This window comes from Acomys minous (genome assembly GCF_964271855.1).
Source record: "Acomys minous genome assembly, chromosome: 7".
Taxonomy (NCBI): domain Eukaryota; kingdom Metazoa; phylum Chordata; class Mammalia; order Rodentia; family Muridae; genus Acomys; species Acomys minous.
Window position 1 is genome coordinate 102,876,576 of NC_140488.1, and position 17,668 is coordinate 102,894,243.

The window sequence follows — 17,668 nt, forward strand, 5'->3', positions numbered from 1 at the left end:
GGCAGCCCGTACAGCCCTCAGATGTCAAAGGGACCTCTCCCACAACTTTATCAGTGCAAGCGTTGCCTCCCGCTTTCCCCACCTTAGTGAAAGCTGTTGCCATATATACCTAGTCATTTGTGCCCAAAACACACTTTGGAGTTACCCCATCAGACAGGTCCAACCTTTTGATATTTTGACATGATGATTCCTCCAGTTTATACTTAAAAATCATGCAATCACATTACAAGGGGAACATGTGAAAGGTCTCACAATGTTTTAAGTAAGTTTAAAATGTTGTGTTAGACCATAGCTATTATTGGCCGGATGTAGCCTACAGAGTGCAGATTGGACACACATGCTTGATTCTTCCTGCTTCCTTAGCAGGAAGTCAGTCACTAGAATTTGCTCGCTCTACCTCCTAAATAGTTCTAACATTCTTTATATCATCAGCTGCTGGCATCTTCTCTTCTACTCCTTTTGCCCCTTATTTAGCCTTTCTCAAATCACATTGTCCTTCCTCCTGTTCTTCAAACACACATACATCTTCTGTCTGGAGCATCATCTAAGTCTTGTACATGGCTTTGCTGCCTGACTTCCTTCAAGCCTCTGATCAACAATTCATCATTAAAGACATAACTCCTTTAAAGGCACACCAACACGCTCTACTTTCTTTACCACACACTTCCTGCTCTTTACTATTTGTCTCATCTAAAGTAAGACCCACCAGGGCAGGCATCTGTCTTGCTCAGCACTCCACTTCACATGCCTGGAACAGTGCTTTAGTACATATTCATGCAATAAATGCATCCATTGCTATGCCTCAAGACTCCAACCACTGTGAACTCCATTCTCAATAACGGTTACCTCCTCTTCCATCTTTTCTTATGCCCCAACTCCCTTAACTCCAGTCCTTTCTTCTGCTCAACCACGTCTCAGTCCATCTCTTCTCTCTGTTCACTGTCACTTTCTTAGTTCCTCTTCTCTTGGATGACTGTATCAGCCCAAATCTCCCCCAAATCTCCCTTCCTTCTAAAACATTTCTTTGATAATGATGCTTTCCTATTCAAGAACTGATCAAAGCTTCCCAGATATCTACCCCCTTGAAAAAAATATATGCTCTCAGATATGCTTGAGGCGCATCTAACATCTGCCCCAGCTATTATTTTTATTTGCTCCTTCTTATATGCAAACTCTGTGCAGACCCTCAGGGCACCCTCCATCTTCTATCTTGAGCTCATTTTTGTTGTTTTCATGAAACAGGGTTTCTCTGTGTAGCCTTGACTGTCCTGGGATTCACTCCATAGAACAGGCTGGCCTCAAACTCAGACATCTGCCTGCCTCTGCCTCTGGCCTCTGGCCTCTGGCCTCTGGCCTCTGCTTCTGCCTCTACCTCTGGTCTCTGCCTCTGGCCTCTGGCCTCTGCCTCTGCCTCTGCCCTCTGCCCTCTGCCTCTGGCCTCTGCCTCTGCCTCTGCCTCTGCCCTCTGCCCTCTGCCCTCTGCCTCTGCCTCTGGCCTCTGGCCTCTGCCTCTGCCTCTGCCTCTGGCCTCTGGCCTCTGCCTCTGCCTCTGCCTCTGCCTCTGCCTCTGGCCTCTGGCCTCTGCCTCTGCCTCCCCAGTGCTGGGACCAAAGGCATGTACCACAACTGCATGGACTCTGAGTAACTAGCTTACATGTCACTTTCTTTGGAAGCTTTTTCTAACTTACAACTCAGAAGTCCCCCTCACTCCTCCCTTCCCCACCCACCCCCCAATTCTCTAATCCACAGGAAAATAAGTGTCCCTGGTATTACTTGCTATCTCTAAGAACAAGGGATAGGATGGAAGTTACTAGTTAGGGATGAGACCAAAGACTTTGGATGGTGGATGAGCATTGATGGGAGTTCTTGTAAACTGGTCTGTTACCGGCTCTCTGGCATCCTGTTAGTGTCTACTCATTTCTGCCCTCCTGTCCCTCACCTTCACTATCTATAACAGTTTATATCACTCAATAGTTGAATTGAAGTCATCTTATTAACAACTCTCAAAGGACTTGGATTCCAAACTTTGAAATTAAAATGCCTCTAAATGAATGGTGACCACCAGAGTCACACAATGTACTAACTAACCTTACTTGATGCTACTTTTTTTCTATGCCAATCCGAAGTCAGACCTCACATTGGCCTCTATGTACACAATCCACTTTTTGTACACAAGGTTTTCTGTATCCCTGGTTGAACTTTAACTCTCCATATAGTCAGTGATAGCCTCCTGATCCTCCTGCCAAGCGGTAAGACAACAGGCATGTGCCACCTTGTCCACCTGCAATTCATTTTCCATACTGACTGGTAATGTGAGCCTCCTAAAGCACAAAATGTATCATATTATACTCTTCTGATTCTTTCATGTGATACTCTGTTGCTAACACGTTTGACTCTCAACCTTTCTGAGAGAATACACATCCCTTTATGCATTTAATGAAAGCTATGAACTATCTTCCTCATGAAAGTGTGTGCATAGTTACAAGCATGAAGCATTTGGATCTAGTTTCAGGAGGGTTGTGGGCCTCATGAAGCCTATCTGGTAGTCATACATTCCACTCTCTTGCTCTATCTAAAAACATCCAGTTCTTTTACATTCTAGAATGTTCCTCAGTACTTCATCCATCTGGCTAATTCTTACTTATTCTTTAAGACCCAGAACTCAGGGTGAGTTTACCTGTGCCAGCCCTAGACAGGGATGTATCCCTTCCTTTAAGCTCCTATTCTCTACCCTCTACCCTTGTGTTCTTTTCTGTCACAGGCCTTCACAGTCTTCCACCCCCCCCCAACAAACTGGGGGACTCATGGAGGACAACCACCACTACCTTCCATAGGCAGTATTCTGTAAGTGTCTGCTGAAATTAGTACCAATAACAGCAAGTCTACTGAGTACCTATCGTGTTTCAGGTATTTAGTGATAGGAATTCTCATGGATTTCTTTGAATGGGATCATCTCCTCCTTAGTTACTGAAATCCATGATGCTGTTGGTAGTATCCTGCCCTTTTCAACAAAGAAAAAAGCAGGTTAAGAAATGTGTGAAGTTGTTCAAGAGATAGAATTTGGACAGAGATTGCCATGGATGCCATGGCAAATAGTGGCATACCATGCCCTATTGTTCTAGATTTCGAGATCACAAGAAAGCATCATCAGCAAAAGAAAAAGATCAAGAACCAGGGCCGGAGCTCTGGACCTATGTTCCATTTTCCAAAACCACCTCTTATTCTAATTCCTAAATAAGTCATGCCAAGGCCAGGTACCTAGTGCTCTCCTTATGCATCCTCCTCTTTCCCACAGCCCTGCCTGCTGTGGTTAGGGCCAGCCTTTGTTTCAGAACCATCTCCACACATTTATGGTGTTACAGACTTTGATAGTAGGAAAACAAGAGCTGAGTGGCCTTTCCCTTTCTATAGTCGACAGTCATCCTGCAGTTTCACATGTACCATTTCCAATACTACAAACAGGCCTGAGAAGTTAAGCCGGCATTAGCCTCATGACTACATGGAGGAAAGAAAGGCCCAGAAGTAAATGACTTGCCCCAAGTCATAGAGAAGTAAATGCAAAAACACAAACTTGAATAAACTGACCCAACTATTTCCCCAATGAGGTCATCATGCTTGGAAGAGTAAAAAAGACAAGGCTATTCCTCATAAAGGAAGATAATGAAAAAAATTATTATTTTTTTCCCAACTCACTATGAATGTCACCTTTAGGAAGCCTTCCCTACATGCCAGTTGAGGTTACAAGCCTATATTCTGGCAGCCAGCTCAGCCTAATTCAGTCTCATTCCAAGGTACACTATGCTTCTTTTCTCGCTGATAGACTAGAATTCCCTGAAAGTAGGACCAGACATACTCCATTTCCACAACAGCAGCAAGTGCACTTAACCACTGTGTCATCTCCAGTCCTAAGAAAGTCTGTTTTATTTAAATGAAGATACAAGTTATTTTCACTGCTTTAACAAGTGTATAAACTAGTTAAAGGTAAAGATTACTCATAAATAATGTCTTTATTTAAGGCATACATTATATGACTTTTTAATTAAGAGGTGGTCATAGGGCTGGAGAGATGGCTCAGTGGTTAAGGGCACTGCCTGCTCTTCCAGATGACCTGGGTTCAATTCCCAGAACCCATATCATCTGTAACTTTAGTTCCAAGACATCTGATACCCTCTTCTGGCCTCTATTGCCACTAGACATACTAGTGGTGCTCATACATAAGTGCAAACAAAACACTCATGCTCATAAAATAAATGAATAAAAAGTATAGAAGACTTGGTCAAGAGTAGTATTTGAGGCTGGAGAGATAGGTCATCTACGAAGAGTATGCTCTTGTAGAGGACCTAAGTTTGACTCCTAGCACCCATATCAAAAGCTTATAACCTCTTACATCTCCAGCTCCAGGAGCACCCAGTGCCTCTGGCCTCTAAAGACACCTGCAAGCATCCTGGTCTACATAGTGAGTTCCAGGACAGCTGGAGCTATGTAGTGAAAGCCTGTCTTGAAAAAACAAAACAAACAATAATAATAACAACAAAGACACCTGCATCCCCATGCATACACCACACACACACACACACACACACACACACACACACACACACACACACGAGCTAAAATTAATTTTTTTAGAAGAGTAATAGTCTACAGGGTATTTAATAAGGAGGTGCACAAGAGAGCTCATGTTTGCAATTTGGACTGGGTGTTTTAGAAAAGGGTTTTGTCTGACTAAGCTGGGCTTTCTCTGTCAGTAAATCCTCAGAAAAATCTTGCTCCACGACATGGTTCTCAGCTTGGAGGAATGTGCACATCCACGATTCTTATGCTCATGCTATCCACTGTCACAAGCCTGTGATGCCAGCACTCAGGAGGCTGGAGATGAAGAGTCACGAGTTTCAGAGCAGCTGGTGCTAACAGCAAGCCCTGTCTCACAAATCCAAAAAGGAAAAGAGAAATTCTCCTGGCAACTGACAACGTGGCCCCATAAAACAAACATGCACAAAACTGTATTAATCTGTACTCCAGTCAAAGCATCTAAGAGGTTCTGTTTTTCATGACTCTTCTGACCTTTCTAAATTTTTATACCTAAAGACAGTTTGTTATGGTTTCATCTTCAGTTAGTTAACATAAGGTGAGTGGCTAGCTATTCATACTTACTAGGTTAATTGTCTGTTTCATTGTTGAATCATCGAATTGTGTTATTTCAACATTTTATTTTTACTTTATTTGAGACAGGATCTCACTCCATAGTGCAGGCTGTCCTAGGACTCACTACATAGCACAGGTTAGTTTCAAACATACAGTTCCTTTTGTCTCAGCTCCTGAATGGTAGGATTACAGGTAAAAGCTACCATGTTCAACCTACTTCTCCATTTTAAACCGGCTGGGTATCCTTTTCCTTTTATTCCTAACTTCCAGGAGACAATATTGATTTAGACAGAGAGAGCAATGTTGTACCTGATATCTATGTAGTAAGGATACTTTGTACTGCCTTGTTATTTATTGGGGTTTTTTTTTGTTGTTTGTTTGTTTGGGGGTTTTTCTTTGTTGTTGTTTTTCGAGACAGGGTTTCTCTGTGTAGCCTTGGCTGTCCTGGACTCACTCTGTAGACCAGGCTGGCCTCGAACTCACAGAGATCCTCCCGCGTGCTGGGATTAAAGGCATGTGCCACCACCTCCAGGCTTGTTATTTATGTTTTAACTTGTATACATTACCTTTCTCCAAACAAAAGTTTTAAATGTTAGTGCAGAAAAATATTATTCTATTTTATGGCTTCTATTTTGTTTTGTTGTTGGTTTTGTTGTTGTTGTTTGTTTTGTTTTGTTTTGAGAAGGGATCTGTGATCTCACCATGTTGCTCCTACTAGCCTTGAACTCTTGACCTTAAGTAATCCTTCTGCTTCAGCCTTCTGAGTATCTGGGAATACTGGCATGTACCATCACAGTTGGCTTGGCTTCTAGGCTTTGTTTTTGTTGTTGTTGCTGTTGTTTATAAAAGACAGGTTCTCACTATGTAGCTCTGATTGTCCAACGTACTCACTCTGTAGACCAGGCTGGCTTCAAATTCACAGAACTCTGGCTCTGCCTCCCAAGTGCTGGGATTAAAGGTGTGCACCACTCAAGGGTTTCAAAGTCTCACATTGTAAGGCCTTCTCTATCTTAATATTGTAATGAAACCATTCCAGGTTTTCATCTGGAAATTCTACAACCATGTTTTCATATGTGTTACTGGTCTGAATTGTCTTCTTTATCACAAACGAATTTCCCATTTCAACATGTGGCTTTGCATCTAAAATTCCTCACTCTGTTCCATTTATATATTCCTCTATTTCTGGGAGACTATAATATTTGTAATTTCTGCAGTCTTTCAATTTTTTAGATTTATTTATTTTATATGCATTGCATATCACATGTATGCCTCATCCTTATGGGGGTCCAGAGGAGGGTATCAATTCCCTAGAACTAGAGTTACGGATGCTTGTGAACCACCATGTGGGTGCTAAGAATTGAATCCAGGCCCTCTGTAAGAGCAACCAACGCCCTTAACTGTTGAGCCATCTTTCTAGTCCATTTAGTGCATACTCTTATAATAAGGTTTGGGTACATTTAATAGGTAAATCTCCTACATTATTCCTCTTTTTCAAAAATATCTTAATTATATATTTACTTTTTCAAACAAACCTGAAAATGCAATTTCTCAATACTAAAGAAAATATTATTGAAATGTTTATGATAATTGCATTGAACATTTTAATCCAACTCAGGGAAAATAGCATTGTTCACCATACTGAACCTTTCACCCTCAAATAGAAGACAATCCTTGATGTAGTCAAGTCTTACAGCCCTCAGTAAAAATTTACAACCCTTTACAAAAAATATTTCCTGTTTCATGTAAATTTCTAGGGAGTTTGTAGATTGTTTTTACTACTATGACTAGTATCCTTTTTTTTTTTTTTTTTTGAGACAGGATTTCTCTATGTAACAAGCCTGGCTATATTGGAACTTGTTCTGTAGACCAGGCTGGCCTCAAACTCAGAGATTCACCTGCCTCTGCCTCCTGAATGCTGGGATTAAAGGTGTGCGCCACCACTGCTCTGAAAAAGTATCAATTCTTATTACATCTTTTAGTTAAATGCTACTGGTATCCAGGAATGCTAATGTTTTAGGTACATATTTACCCTTTATGTACTTATCATACTGGAATTTCTTAGCAGTTGAAGGAAGCTTTCATTTTATTCTCTTTGATTAATTAAATATCATATCATCTTCAAATGATGCTAATTATGATTTGTTCTAATATTTATATGACTCATTTAAAAATACATTTGTTTATAAATTGGAATGAAATGTATACATGTATGAAATCATCAAATAAAAATTCAATAAAAGTTATAAAGGAAATCCCACTTTAAGTTTTCCAAAAATCATTAAATAATAGTGATAGCAATCATTCTTACATTGTTCTTGAATTTAATGGAAATGTTTTAAGTGTTTCATTGTTATATTTGATGGTTGTCCCTGATTTCTGATCAAAACAAACCTTTACCAAGTTAAGGAAGTTTTTGCTAATTCCTTGCTTCGTGTATTAGCTTTCTTTTGCTGTGTAACAAATTATTCCATCACAGCAAAAGAATACATTGTAAAATTATCAGAACATTCCCAGCATTCATAAAGATGGTTAAATGATCTTTCCTAAAACAAGAAACACGGTCCTAAATTACAATAGCAAGGTTCTTAACATTTATCATTATTACTATCTTAATGCATATGGATGTTTTGCTTGCATGTATGTCTCTGCATCAAGTGCATGTCTGGTACTTGCAGAGGCCAGAAGAGGGCATTGCACCCCCTGGAAGTGGGATTACAAAAGTTTTCAAGCTGCCATGTGGGCGCAGGCAGTTGAACCCAGGTCCTCCGGAAGAGCAGCCAGTGTTCTTAACCACTGAGTCATCTCTCCAGCTGCACTTGTTAACATATGTTCTTGTTCTCTCTCTCTCTCTCTCTCTCTCTCTCTCTCTCTCTCTCTCTCTCTCTCTCTCTCTCTCTCTCTCCTGCGTCATGTAGCCTAGATTCCATTCAAACTTGCTATGTAGCCAAATCTGACCTTGAGCCCTTCATCTTCTGACCTTCTATTCCAAGTCTTGGAATTACAAACCTATGCCACCAAGCCAAGAAAGATTTACTTTGAATACTCTAATGGATTCAATTTGATACTATTCTATTGAAATATTTGGTATATCAGGTATGGGGTACATGCCTGAAATCCCAGACATGGCTCAGTCTGACATGCACAAATCCCTGCACCTAAAACCAGAGCTTTGTGTTCCTCCAGTTAGCTAAATCTCCAGCTCTGTTCCGCTTTGTTTTTGAGAAAACGGTCTCTCTTCACTGCTTAGGCTGACTTCAAACTCCTAGGCTAATGCAGCATTCCTACCTCAGCCTCATAGCAGCTGGGACTGCGGTTGTGTCACTGACCAGCCAATTACATACCTAGCCTTGCAGCACGAACTGGGAAGATGGTTATCTTTTCCTATTACCTAACTTTGCAAGATTTGATACAACTTTCAGGACTGCCAGAAAAACAACCGGACATGGTATTATTTCTCAAGAGAAAAAAACTGACCAGTTTTTTTCCAATTTATTCCTTACTTTTCCATCCTATTCATGGTTTCCTGCCCTTTTGTAGGTAATTTCAGTAATTTACATCTTCCTAGAAAATCACCCAATTAGATTACATTTTTGTATTTCTTGGTATAAACGCACACATGCGCACAAACATACACATGCATCATTTTCTTATAACTTAAAAAAAAAATCTCAGAATCTATGGTAAACCTTTTCAGAAATGTATTTTGCTTTTTTTTTTTTTTTCCTTTTCCACAGTCATATCTGTTGGAGGATCAAAACCTTTGTTTTCTGTTTCATTGATTTCAGGCTTCATCTACAGTAATTAGTGTATTCTTTTTCCTTTTGTTGTTCTTTTTCTAGCTTCTTAAATGGAATAATTAGTTCGTGTAATTTGACCTGTCTTATTCTCTAATAAAAGCACTGGGAGAGCTCGGACTATATCTCAGTGATAGAATATTTGTCTGGCACTCATGAGCCCTAAGATCAATTCCTAGCACCACAAAAGATAAAACACTGGAGACTATAGATTTTCCTTTAGAGTTCCTATGGACATACCTCATAGGTTGTAAGATGTAATGGTGTCATAAATTAATTTATCCTAATAATCTATAAGTTCCATTCTTTCTTTTAAATGTAAGTTGTTTTCTTTTGTTTGCTCATTGAGGTGAGATCTCATTGTGTAGTCCCAGGTAGCCTTGAACTCCTGGTTTAGATCAAACTGACTTTGAATTCACAGAGATCTGCCTGCCTGTGCCTCCTGAATGCTAGGCACTCAGGTGTAAGACACTACATTGCTGAGCCTCCCTTTTTTGACTTTGCTGTTAATACTTCCTTTTGTTGAATTCTCATCAGAAATATAAAACAGAATTTCTGACTAACTTGAAAATAATGTTGTTCTCCAACAATGTAGGCAGAGGCTTCTGATACCTAAACATCCTTTCACAGTCTCCCCAAATGGCGGACTCCTATTCATACTTCAGAACATCCTTCAAATGCCACATATTCCAAGACCGACCACGCCCAGCTATGGAGGCAGGCCTCTGGGGATGGATTTCTTTTAAAAAGAAAGCACAAAGATTCCACAGCTGATCTCCCAAGATACTCTCCTCACACACCCAGACAACCGCTCCACAGTCACACGGGGGACTAAGGGACACGGGGCAGGGGTCGGGGAGGGGAGTGCCGGCAATGATGGTGCATATTGGTTTGGAAGGGGAAAGGACGGGGAGGGAGAGGTCTAGCTCTTACCTGCTCTCTGCCAGCCTGCCTGAGGGGGTAAGCTTCATGGAGTCAAGGACCTGAGTAGGACAGCAATACTGGTGTAGAGTATGAGACGCTGTGGACCTGAGAGACAGCAAGAGACAGGGAAAGAGAGACAGAGAAAGAGACAGGGAAGGAGGGGGGGGGAGGCAGGGTGGGCAGTGGGGACAAGGGGGTAAGAGTAGGTGGGGAATGGAGAAAAGGGAAGGCTCACAGAAGGGAAGAGGAAAGGGAAGGGAGAAGGAAGGGGAGGACGGAAAGGAGGGACAATATGATGGGAGAGGGGAAGACAGGAAAGGAGGGAGAGGGCAGAGGAAAGGGAGGAATGGAGAAGGGAGGAAGAGGAAAGGAAGGGAAGGAGAAGAGGGATAAAGGGGGCATGGTAGGAGAAGGGAGGGAGGGAAGAAAGGAGGAAAGGAGAAAGGGAAGGAGAAAAGGAAGGAAGGAAGGAAGGAAGGAAGGAAAAAGAAAAAACCACAAAGTCAAGAAAGAGAGGACAGCACTCAACCACAAACAGAACACAATGACAACAGGGGGCAGTAGAGACAAGAGCCAGGCTTGGGCCTCCTGTGTTCCAGGTGACTCCGTGGGGACCTGGGTCACTGAGAGACGCTGGGACACCACAGCAGGGAAGGGGGAAAGGAGCCCTCCTCACACCAGACACCACGAGGGAAGGTAGGAAGGAAAGCAGAAAGGGGGGGTGAAAGAAGGAAAAGATGTGGTGGGGGAATGCAAGGGTTCCCCCTTAGAGAGGAGACCCTTCATATGAAGAGAGGGGAGAAGGGACCCCCCCAAAAAAGGGGCCTAGGGTGGAGGGGAGGGGAGGGGAGCACTGAAGGAGCAGAGGAAAAGACAGAGAGAAAACGAAAGAGACAGAAAAGGAGAAAGAGGAAGAGGGAGACAGAGAAAGGGCTAGACAAAAGACACAGAGAGAAGACAGGGAGAGCCAGAGAATAGCAGAGCAGAGGGGGCTGAGGGAGGAGAAGGCTGACAGGATCTCAGTGGTCTTGGTGACAGGATAGGACTCAGAATTGGGGGTGGAAGGGCAGGCAAGGTAGAGGACAGGTGGGTCCAAGGAGGAGTCTTTTGCTTCCAAGGCCATTACTCTCCCCACACATCCCAAGGCTGGGCCCACGCTCCACCCCTCTGCTGCACCCCACCCCCACCCCCCAGTGCACAGTCTAAAGGCCCCTCTGGCACCTGCTTGACGTGATTAAAGTCCAGAGACTGGAAAGAGGGAAGAGAAGGGACAGTAAGTAGGGGGTGGGTGGGCAAAAGCCTTCTCCCTGCCCTATCCAACACAGGGTGGCTGTGGGGGTCATACCCCCATGTCAGCCAGCCCCTGTCTCCACAAGCCCCTAAAGGTAGTCAGTATTGGCCCTTGAAGAGTCCAAGCAAAAGTCAGAACTGGGGCTGTGGTTCAGGCCAGCTGCCCACTCTCTAATGTATTACAAATCAGAAGATGGCCAATTTTTTTTTTTACAGAGAAACTTTGAATGTGAGAATTCTCATCTGAAGCTCTAAATATCTATCATAGTCATCAGAGTGGTTGTTTCTCGAGTACCCTCTATGTGCCAGTCACTACTGGTCCTAGACTCAACATCTCACTGCATCTGAGTCTCCGACACCCTCAGGCTGCTGGAATGTTGGCATCAGAATGTCACTGGCTGGAGCATGCAGGCTGCCGGGTGTGCTAGGCTAACGCCAGGGCAGTTACGAAGGTCACCTCTCACAGGCCATAGAAGGAGCTGCTTGGGACTCCAAGGTCCTTACTGAGTTGGCTTTCAGATGCCCACAGACTCGCGAGTCGGCTCCCTCTCCTAAACCATTAGACCACCAAGAACACAGAAAGGGAGCCAGAAACCAGGAAGCTAGAAGGCAGCTGAATCAGCAGCCCAGGGTGTGGGTCTTGGTCTGAGCAGGAAAGGGAAGGAGATCAGGCTAAGTGGCCCAGGTTCCTACCTGCTGCTCCTCCAGGGGAGTTCCATGAACGTGGACCCGTCCCGGGACAGTCCCTTTTCCTACCCCTTGTCAGTGCAGCTACCCGGGTCAGTACTCCCACCCCTTCTTCTTCAGCCCTTCCCTAGAAGGAGGAGCCAAGGGGGAGGGGCCAGGCCAGCTGGGCTGCAGGCCAGACTGCAATTGGAAACTTTGCTCCTTCCTTGCTCTCTGAGGGCTGCGAATTCCTAACATGAGGAAGCAGCTGAGAGAGCTTTCTTGTCCCTCTCGCAAGGCCAAACCTGGGGCTGGGCCCCCTATGTGTGTCTCCTCTGTAATTTCTGCAAGCAACTTCTTTCAACTTGAAAAGTTTGTGTCACAAGGCCGATTTGGATACCCCCTGTAGACAACTAAGTTACAAAAGCTTAGTAGTCGTGGCAGAACCCCAGGAGTAGGGCTTAATTTGGCTATTCCAACATCTGTAATCTGTAAACTCAGCCCTATTACTACTTTGTACATACAGAAATCTTTTAGCAGAAGCTTTTCACAAACATCCTGTTTCAGTCCATTTGGAGACATATATAGAGTGTCCTAGAACAGTCACATCAAGTAAAAATCAAATCACTCGGCTTCGGATATGAGGATGTGGCCCTAAACAATATTCTTTATGACTATAAGAAGCACTCATTCACTCCTCTCTGTTGTTTCCTACACTGGCAAAAACAACAACAACAACAAAACCCGAAGAGAAAAGCACACACCACTTATAATTAAGAGGCTGTTCCTCCAAGAAGACTGTCCAGCCTGATTCTACAGGTCCAACAACTGAAGCAGAGGGACAGAATCTCAGCAAAGTTGATCCAGCAGGATACAAGTGGATGTCCGGCACCCTGTCTTCCAACCATGGCAATCTCTACTGTCTATAAGGGTAGCATTAGAGAAAACAGAATGTGGGGGGTGGGTGGACTGAAGGATGGGAACATCCCTAAAAAAAGGATCAGAGGCCAGGTGTGGTGGTGCACGCCTTTAATCCCAGCACTCGGGAGGCAGAGGCAGGTGGATCGCTGTGAGTTCAAGGCCAGCCTGGTCTACAAAGTGAGTCCAGGACAGCCAAGGCTAACACAGAGAGACCCTGTCTGGAAAAACAAAACAAAACAAACAAACAAACAAACAAAAGGATCAGAGGTCTAGCTCAGAATATCCTAACCTTACACAGCCCCAGAGCCCAGGCTCCTGGCTGTTCAGAGCAGAAGGCTCCTGGGAAGGGCCAGGGTGGTCAGTGATCTAGAAGAAATAGGAGCTGACAGGCCACAGGCCAGCCTTCCTGTCTCCCTACCAGGACAACTGATTCATCTGAAGAAAGCCAAGGCTGCTAGGAAGAGAGAGGCCCTCTGAACCAGTACAAACCTGGCATCTGTGGGACCTCTGCAGCTGCCCGCCTTCTCTCTCCCATCCCCCACTCCCTGCTACTAAACCTCTGCGCTCTTTGCTTTCCTTGGACAACTCTTCCAGCTCCTGCAGCTGCTTCACCTCTGGCCCAGACCTTCATCTTCGCCTGGCAGGAGTTAAGGACAGAAACTGTAGTCCTGATTGCAGAGCTGATGATATATGACCTCAGGCAAAGTCTCTTTTATTCTCTGGAGAGTCCAAGAGCCTACACTGTGGAGCCTAGTAGATTTAAGGGTAGCCATTTATCTAGGTTTATCCCTTGAGACTCAGTTTGGTTAGCTTTAGAAGAGCAAGGAAAATTCCCTACTCCATAGGCTTTGGTCGGTTTGTTTGAAAGTCTTGCTATGTAGCCCAGGCTTGCTCATTTGTCATTTTTTTGAGATAAGGCGGGGGTCTTGCTACATAGCCTTTGTCTGGCCTGCTACTTGTTATTTAACCTAGACTGACCTCAGACTCATAGCAACATCCCTGTTTCAGCTTACAGAGTGCTGGAATTATAGGCATGTGGCTTACCTCACAGGTTCTTGTCAAGATTCCATATGCCCAAGTATGCCCATGATAATGGAAGAATCTCTGCTTGAGCAAGAGAGAGTCTGACCCTCTCCCTGGGGAGCGGGGGTGGGGTGGGGAGGCGGGGGCGGGGGGTGGGGTTGTGAGAAGCACATTTGCTTCCGGGATGGGGAAGAGGTCTAGAAGAATACCTGTTAATGAACTGGGGCCTCTGTGAAATGCAGGCACATCTAAGCACATTACATAAACTTATATGATGACTCACAAGGGGCTGAAGGAATTCAGAGTGAGGAGCTTAATCTAGCCACAGGGCACCGGTGAGTCCTTCATTCGACAGATACTGTGGACTGGGTGCAGTGCTGGGTTCTAGAGATAGATAATATCCTGCCTTCGGACCTTATGTCTGAGACGAGACAAACATTCTGTTCATTCGGGGATGGGCAGGAGAGAGAAATTCTCTGCAGAAGAAAGGACCCGAGGTATTGCTTCCAGGAACTTCAAAGAGGCCAGGGTGGCAGGTTGAAAGCTGTAGAGACATGTATGAGGCTGGAGGTGCAAGGAAGGGTTCAATATTGCAAATCCTTGGAGGCCATGAGAGGGTGTCCTTACTTAGACTAGGGTTATTTCAGAAGTCTATGGTTCATAGGTAGGCATGAGAGGGGAGTATCTCTAAAGCCCGTGAGGTTGTATGAAAGGTATTCTCAGGGAAATATCAATTTCTGGTGGTCATCACTTAAATAGGTGTGCTGTTCCAACAGGTAAAGAAGCTTTGGACACTATTCCATGCCTGAAATACCCAATAAAGAAGCTAGGAGCAGGTGTTGTAGAGCCTTCAGTGCCCCTATCTCCCACCTTCAGCTTATCTCAAGTCTTCCTCCTGTTTGTTTGTTTGTTTGTTTGTTTGTTGAGATACACTTTTGCCTCCTAACCCAGGTGGGCCTTACATTCGAGCTCTTCCTGCCCGCACCTTCTCAGCACTATGGCTACAGATGTGCACCACACATTCCCTCAACCTGCAGCTCACCCAGACAGAATTACGTCTAACTCTCAGCTGCTGTATGCTTCACCTTAATTTGTCCTCTCCCTCTGGGCCCCCACAGCCATCTAGCCACCTGACTACTCTTCCAGAGTCAGCTAGAAGCTGTGCCATCTGGGAACTTGCCCTGGTCCCACCTAGGCAGGATCGATCACCTCCCTAGTGTCCTGCCACCCTGCTCTTCTCTCAACCAGCTTCTCCCAACGCTATTCACGGTTTCATCTACTTAATTTGGAAGTTTGTAAGAACAGGGGTTCCTCCCATGGCCCCCAAGCACCTAGCACAGATCTATCTGGTTATATATGTTGGTGGGAGACGATGTACACAGCACAGCTGCAAGATGGGCCAGTGGACACTAGAGGGCACTGAAGCCACTACAATACAGTGAAGAGGCTGTGCAGCCCCACCCAAGAGGTGGCCTGGCCCAGTACACATTTCCAGGAGCCCAAGAAGCATAGAAACATGGCTGCTGAGCCACGCAGCTCCCTAGCAGTGGGCACAATGGACCAGGGCCCCAGTTCCAGCCTCCTAATGTAAACGCTTCTAATTTCCAGATCCTTTTTCATAAGAATCCACCCCCACGGCACATGCAGCTTTAGTTCCTCACAAATCCAGGTACCAACCACGCCTCCCACATTTCTACCCTATAATACTGTCCATTTCATCTCACATCACTCCGTCCTCCTTCAGAAAACTTTTGCTCTCCATACAAGTCTCAGTTTGGATGTCAGTTTGGAAATTGTCTCTGGCCCTAAGGCTGGCTTAGACACACTTCCTTGATCTTCCCACAGCACACCACACACTTCTAATTGTGGGTAATTTTCTGTTTCCTAGTCAGACAGTGGGGTCCAGCACAGAGCCCATCACTTTACTATGCACCACCACATTAGCCATGTTGAATCAACTGCTACTCAATAAATAATCCTTGAATGAAGGACAAGATGCATGAATGGATAGATAGATTGACGGTTTGGGCAGTCACTTTGCCTCCTCTAGATATGTTTCCCCATCCTTAGATCACCTCTGCTTGGCAGAATGGTCTGAAAATTAAACATAATGTGTGTCAAGTGTTCCCAAACACTTCCTGAAATTCAACAGATATTTTTAAAGCCAAAGTAATAATTAATATTTGGAACAATAAAAACAAAGGAAGAGACTCTACCTGAGCCTGGAATAATCTCTGTCACTTAGATTTAACAGTAATAACAAGAGTGGTCATATTTCTTAAAAAATAACAGCAGTATCTCTTGCTGGACCAGAAGGCCCCAGATGAGGTAGTAAGAAGACTGTAGTTTCAGCCAGAGGATGCTAGGTCAGGGCCAAGTCCAGAGGTATGGGCATTACCCTCACATTTGGAGACCAGTCATTACTGGCACAGCTGGTTCCTAACTCTTTACTAATAGGTGAAAACTTGTCTAAGCCGTCATTAATTCCCTCTGTAATTAATGTAAAAACTGCAGGGTTTGTATTAATGGAAAAGTAAGCTCCAGCGTCACGCTGGTAATATTGATAATGTGTGTCTATAATTATATACTACAAATAACTATGAATTTAGTCACTGAACTAATAAAACAGAAAAATCCCCAAAGTGACCACGAATGTGGTAGCAGCTGTACCATCAGTAATATTATGCCAGTTGTTCTGAGGCTATGAAAACTGCCACAAACTGGTAGCAGTGGTAATTTGCATCACGGATTTAAAAGGTGTTTTGGGCTGGGCATGGTGGCACATGTCCTTAATCCCAGCACTCAGAAGTGCCCACAATCTGAGTTCAAGTCCAGTCTGGTCTAAATAGAGAGTTCTAGGCTAGCCAGGGATACAAAGTGGTCCTCTGTCTCCAAAAAGTTTAAAGGGTATTTTGACTTAAAATAAAGAAACAAGGTACCTCAGGAATGGAGCATATGCCTAGCATGCATGAGATCCTGGGCCCAATACAAACATCACAAGGAAAACTGAAAAAATGGTTTTGTAAAAAATAGTGTGTTTTGATATAAGAACATGGAACTTGAAAACAGAGAACAAAGGTCACTTGGAAATAAGTAGGAGCCAAAAACTGAGGAGATGAGCAATCTTCACGTCATAAACCTCTGAATGGAATATCCCTAGGCTCTGCCCTTAAATGTCTGTTTGTTTTCTGAGACAGGGTTTCTTTGTGGAGCCTTGGCTGTCCTGGAACTCAGAGATCTTCCTGCCTCTGCCATCCAAGCACTGGGATTAAAAACATATGCTACCACGCCCAGCCCCTGACCTTACTTTTGTGGACATTAAAAACCCTGCTCAATACAAAAGAAACACCAAGTTCTAAGTACTTTACCTCTCTACACTCATCCATTTCCAAGAGAACCTACCTTCCTGTCTTCTATTACCAGAGGGTGGACAGGATCTCTGCAATTAGATGACAGGGACTTTAAGTCACATAGCTTCCAGGTTGTGACCATGCTTGGGTGCATAGCAGCAGAGGAAGCCACGGAGAAGAATCAGTGAAAAAAAAAGTCAGGCAAGCTATGAGGGATAAAGACAAGACATGAGCCCAAAGGATTCACAGAGTCAACGAGCAATCTTGGTCCTTGACTTCTGATCTCCATTTTAATTGGTAAAAATCATGGGTTTTTTTTGTTGTTGTTGTTTGTTTGGTTTGGTGTGTGTGTGTGTGTGTGTGTGTGTGTGTGTGTGTGTGTGTGTTTTCAAGACAGGGTTGCTTTTGTAGTCTTGGCTGTCCTGGACTTGCTTTGTAGATAGATCAGGCTTACCTCAAACTCACAAAGATCCATTGCTCCATTGCCTGCCTTTGCCCCAGGACACCAGGCCCGTCTCTATTTTTTTTTTTCCGAGACAGGGTTTCTCTGGGTAG

The 17,668-nt window shown here is 44.1% G+C and overlaps 1 protein-coding gene across 11 annotated transcripts in view; it reads right to left on the reverse strand.

Annotated features, from left to right (window-relative positions):
* Nucleotides 1-17,668, reverse strand: part of IQSEC2 (IQ motif and Sec7 domain ArfGEF 2) — an 87,549-nt gene that overhangs the window by 35,972 nt on the left and 33,909 nt on the right. For 4 of the 11 annotated variants that reach the window (XM_084789283.1, XM_084789279.1, XM_084789289.1 and 1 more), the window contains exon 3: nucleotides 9,873-9,968. The exons of 2 other annotated variants lie outside the window; for them this stretch is intronic. In XM_084789283.1, coding sequence (XP_084645409.1) covers nucleotides 9,873-9,968 — 96 coding nt within the window. Of the gene's footprint in view, nucleotides 1-9,872; nucleotides 9,969-11,846; nucleotides 11,975-17,668 lie in introns of those variants that run through there. 5 more of the 11 variants (XM_084789287.1, XM_084789285.1, XM_084789281.1 and 2 more) reach the window with 3 other exon arrangements.